The 5,263-nt window shown below is 48.4% G+C and overlaps 1 protein-coding gene across 3 annotated transcripts in view; it reads right to left on the minus strand.

The window, feature by feature from the left end:
• Positions 1–5,263, minus strand: part of BIN3 (bridging integrator 3) — a 53,076-nt gene that overhangs the window by 21,499 nt on the left and 26,314 nt on the right. For all 3 annotated transcript variants that reach the window (XM_014522388.2, XM_006028914.3, XM_025210338.1), the window contains exons 5-6: positions 4,206–4,342; positions 3,637–3,679 (exon numbers count right to left, since the gene is read on the minus strand). In XM_014522388.2, the coding sequence (XP_014377874.1) occupies positions 3,637–3,679; positions 4,206–4,342 (180 nt within the window). The remainder of the gene's footprint in view (positions 1–3,636; positions 3,680–4,205; positions 4,343–5,263) is intronic.

Consider the following 5,263-nt stretch of genomic DNA (forward strand, 5'->3'; position numbering starts at 1 on the left):
ACAGCCCATGCCCACACGTCCGTCACCGGCCCATCCACCCACCAGGAAGGGGAAATTAAAACCAACCCTTCCGACGGCAGCAAAAAGTGACTCGAAAGACGGCAGTACACGCCGGAGCATCCTGGGGATTAGGCTCAGAGCCCCAAGCCAGGGGAGGGGGAGGCAGCCGTGTGCCTAGCTTCGCATATGAAATCCTCGTTAGAGGCCTGTGAGGACATGAAAGCGGCTTTTCCTGTTTCCGGTCCCCAGCACCCCCTGGGGATCCCGACGGCTGGTTAGTTGCTTTTGTTGTCAGAGGAGGAAGTGCAAGATTGTGGTAGGGCATTAACGGCAGGGTTGTTTGTGGTTATGGGGGAAACACAAAGGAGATTGCACAGCGTGTGTGCGACACGCCAAGCAAACCAAGGCCCGGGCGCGCCTGCTCTACGGGGGGCGCTCTGCCCAGCCCATCTGGAGACGCCAGGGCTCCACTGAGGCAGAGCTGTAAGCCACTTGGGCACCTCCAGTTATTTGCTATATGCACCTATATGCAGAGGTGCTTCTGGACACGCAGGGGAACAGTCCCCTTGCTGACACCATCTTAGCACAAACGAGACAACCATAGTACCTAGACCCCCAGGGAAGGGCCTCACCTGGCCACAAGCAGCCTGACCGCTTGCTCGGCAAGGAGGTTCAGACTGGCAGAGTCTGCAGCAGGGTTCGTCTAACAGAAGGGTCAGATCTGACCCCCAGCACCAAACATGAGAGGCATTACAGTCCCACTGCCAAGCCTCCTGGATCGCATAAAAATCTTCCTTCCGAGTTAGGACAGACAAGATGCAACACCAAGACGACAGTACTGTACTCAGCTCAGCTCCGCTCCAGCCCCACATTCAGCCAACACACCTCACCCCAGGGGACGGAGAAACCCAGCCAAGCTAAGGAACTGGAAGCTACAGAGTAAAGCAAAAAGCAGCTGGTTTCTTTCCCCTCCTCCATATTTCCTGCCCCTCCCTCCCCCCCCCCAAAACATGCACCCGCTTAACTGATCTGATGCAAGCTGCATTCAGGCACCTCCCAATGCGAAGTGTAGACCCTTCCTCACCTTTTCACCTTCTACCTCGCTAAATTTGCCTCAATTAGAAAAACTCTAGCGACCCATTCCCCATGATGGAACTGCAATAACTCAGTGCTTGAAAGGGAAAGTCTGCACAATCCCAAATCCCTTATAGCCAGCGAGAACTAACCGGTACCACTGCTGCTTTTTCCAAGACAGCTATTCTCGGCCAAGTGTTCGATACCCTCCTATCACTGGACAACAGAATGGAGTTTATTGCACATATGCCTCCGATTACCATGTATTACCACTAATGATAATTGCCTGGATTATACTTATCTCTGTCTTGGCTAATAAACTATAAAAAGACCACCAGTGAAGTAGTAATACAGCACAGCTGTTGAATCCAAGCCTGTTTCTAGGTCAAGGCAAGTTTGGGAGCGGCTGGGGAGAGCTGCCTCTACCAGAGAAAGCAATACCCAACTGCAAATGAGAAGACGAACCTCCAGGCAGCTTGCGCTCCATTTTAACTCCGTTCTACAGAGTTTATGGGAGCTCTTGGCTAGCACAACAAGGACAGAGGGAAAGTTTCCATTTCTATACTGCATATCAGACACTGTCTTCTTTGAGAGTGTGCTAGGCCATATGTGGACACTTCTACATTGGCGGCAGAGAGGAGAGTGGAACTGCTTTTGCTCAACACCAACGCACCCGCTTTAGAGACAAAGCATGAACCAATCAAGGCAGCATCACAACAGCTCTCAACTAACAAACAGCAGGTTGTGTGATGTGCCATATTCAGAAGCTAAGGCAACTCTCAGGGAGGCAGAGCAGTTCACTGAAGCTCCTATGTAGCCAGCACACCCGAGTATAAAGTGTTCAAATCCTATGCAAGAAATTTTGTGCCGAGTAGTCAGGAGCCAACTTTCATATCTTGTGAGATGATGCTCTCCCTTTAGCTGTGGTGCTGCGTGTAAGAGTCATTGCACAAGGGCATCACCAGCACTGCTTCCTACGGGAACCATGAATTTCTCCCGAGCCAAGTCAAGTCAATAATGACGGATCTTGACTTGATTCTGCACAGCCTGAAATGCAAGTAGAATACGAGGGGGCACCAAGAAATCGCTCTTGCTATATGCACACGGTAACATGAGTTATTTGCATTCCCAATGCATCTAAATGCCAGGCCCGGACCAGGACCCCACTGTGCTCAGTGCTGTACAAACACAGAAAAGGGAAAAAAAAGTTGACCTGAAGACTCCTCAGCATTTCTGAACCAACCCCCAATTTGGAAACTAGAAGAGAAAAGTGAACATAGCTATGTATCAGGCACCATTCCACAGCACGGGGCAGTTTTCTTTCCACTATCAAGGGTTTTCTGCAGACTACCCAAGCAGTACGAGTCACCAGGTGCCCCACACTGGGACCACCGAGTAGCCCTATGTACAACATGGTGTGTTATATTTGCCTTTCATGCTTGGGATTAAGCAACAAAACTAAAAGCCCCCATATATCAAATGCAAACCTGGAATTGTTATTCAGCAATTTGCATCACTTACTGTCTCATCAGTCTCATTTTGTTTTATTTTCACTCTTGCTCTGCTTGAGAGCAAATCTAGGGATTTGAACACATTTGCTACAGTAAATTAAATTCTCCTTAAGTGTTTGGAGGTACAGCCTCCAACATGCCCTCAGAACTCCTGATGGGGTTGGCGAGACTCAGAGGCCTGGGAGAATTCGGTACGTAAGCCTTCTGCATGCTGCAGTCTCTCTACAAGGGTTCTCCTTCAGATCCACAGAAATCATCTCATTGACTAGTGACACTGCAATATAAGCTGGCCTCCTACATTCAGAAGGGGTGAAAGGGTAGAAGAACATGGTCATCCTACTCCAGGGAAGGTGCTATTCATCGTGTAAAGGAAGCAAAATGATAAAGATGCAGAGTCTGCTCAGGTCTCATGCAGAAGGGGGCTTGATCTAGGCTTTCAGGGGACATGGAGTCTGGCCCAGGGAAGCCAAGAGCTGCAGGGAGACCCAGGTCCCGCCCCAGCACCATCTAAGCACAGAAAAGCCTTGATGCCAAGTTCTCCCTTCCACTTGGCACGAGGATTGGTTGACTTGTCAGCTGGCCTCCCATCTTTTACCACTCCAGAGACAACGGACACAGACAGCAAATGGCTTTGCAGAGACTGATTCATAATCAAACCTGTGCTTCAACGTGCACACTTAGTACACTCAGGGGCAGAGTCTCTGAAAGGAACATCACTTCCCACTGACTTCAGCTCAATACAAAAAAACCTGATGCTGGGTCTGCTGAACATACAGGTCTGCAGTCAAGTGAATTTGAAACACGTCCCAAGAGACTTCCTGGCTGTTCCCAGGCCCGATTTTCTGCCCAAGTGTGATGTGACATTATGTTCATTCTTCTGCGAAGTTAGAGGGACTTTCAGACCCAAACATGCCCAAAACTTTAAAATGTAACTGGACTAAAAGTCAACTTTTGCCTGAAATCCAATGGAAGCAAGTTTATCAAATTAACACCCCGGGCTTGCCTGACACGTTTGCACTGATGCTGTCTGTACTAAAACGTGCCGCTACTTACTTTTTCAAGGGCTCTATGACTGTCTTCTGAATCTGGTTCACCTGATGGAAGAAGAGATTATTACAAACCAAAAGTTATTGAAGGCAATCACCTGATTTAGGTCTCAGGTCTACACAGGGTCTATAACCAAGGCACTCGCAGTAGCCCCTTCAGAGGCACCAAATACATCATAGGCTCCTGCGATCCCAGACTGAAGGGAAGTTTCCAATAGTACCATAAGCCCAAGCAGCCTTCTGGCTCAGTGGCAACTGTACTGAGCTCTTCACTAGCTACAGACTAACATGCTGTCATGGGGGGGGGGATGAGTTAATGACACGCAACTCAGAGACAGGGTGCACTGTGCAGGTAACAGGGGACCCATAGCCCTACTGGGAAGCATATTCATCTTCATTATCTGAAGAGAGGGAGATAAGCCTTGGAGGAAAGTCAGTCAGTCTGGGGATCCCCCTGAAATAGGGAGGGGGGGAGAAGGCAAGGGGCAGGGACAGGTTTGATAGACAGACACACTGACAGCACAAGATGTTACCCTCCTTTCCATGCCTGTCCTCCAGGAAAACTAGTCCTCACCTTCTCTTGGTTGAAGGAATCCATTCTCTTCATAGCAGTGTCCAAGGCCATCACCATCTCCAGGAATTTGGGATCTTGCTCACAGAGCGGGTTGGACAGCAGGTCAGAAGAGATTTTTACAGCAGATTTGGACATGGCTGCCATATGACGGAACCCATAAACCCAAAGAGAGACAGACAAAAGGCCTGTTAGCAATTCACAGGGCATTCGCGCAGAAAATGAACCATTTTCACTGCAATGCATGCTCTTGGACATCCTAAAAATGTCAGCCACTAAGAATTCAGAACCCAGACTTCCCAGGAACACAAGTAGGGAGCTGAAGTAGAAGACACAGAAAAGTACTGAGTCATTCATGAAAGCATTTATTTTTATGTAGTTAAGTTGGACCATTTAAATGCAAGACTTGTGATGTAGCCAGAAATAATACCAGACTAACCAAAACATAGCTTTCTTTAGCAAAAGAACGGAAAGAAAATGAGCGTACGTGGTTCGGGGTTCTTTTCAGTGTCTGCTTTTCTCAGACTAGCAAGTGTCACTCAGTCTCACTGCAGTGCTTCCACAATGAGGTGAAAAAAAACTTTGCAGTCTATTAAATCTCAAACAGCTTTACAAAAATATCTAGTTTAAGTGGATTTAGTGCTGGGGAAGAAGCCAGATTAGAAGCACTCAAAGAGGACAAGTGTCACCTGCCCTCAACAGGTACAACACAGGCAGCAATAAAGTCATGGGATTGACGGCACCTCCTGCGTCAGGAAGTTCAATTCCCTGCATCAAAGCTAGGGAGTGAAAAGCTTACACTATGATCACCAGGCCAGAATTTCCCTCCTGGAGGAAGCTACTTCCACAGCCCAGAAGAGGAGCTGCAATTTTGACTGCTCATTCACTCCTGAAGACTTCCAGGCAGAGGACCAGCAGCTGCTAATGGCCACCTGCCTACCAGTGGACTTGTATGCACCCACTCATTTCATCGAGCACTTTTGGTTGCTTTTATATTTGCATGCCTCTCTCCGTCTCAGCAACTGACCTTTTTCCAGTGGAAAAAAGATTCAGTACAGAAG

This window comes from Alligator sinensis, unplaced genomic scaffold, assembly GCF_000455745.1.
Source record: "Alligator sinensis unplaced genomic scaffold, ASM45574v1 scaffold722_1, whole genome shotgun sequence".
Classification (NCBI taxonomy): domain Eukaryota; kingdom Metazoa; phylum Chordata; order Crocodylia; family Alligatoridae; genus Alligator; species Alligator sinensis.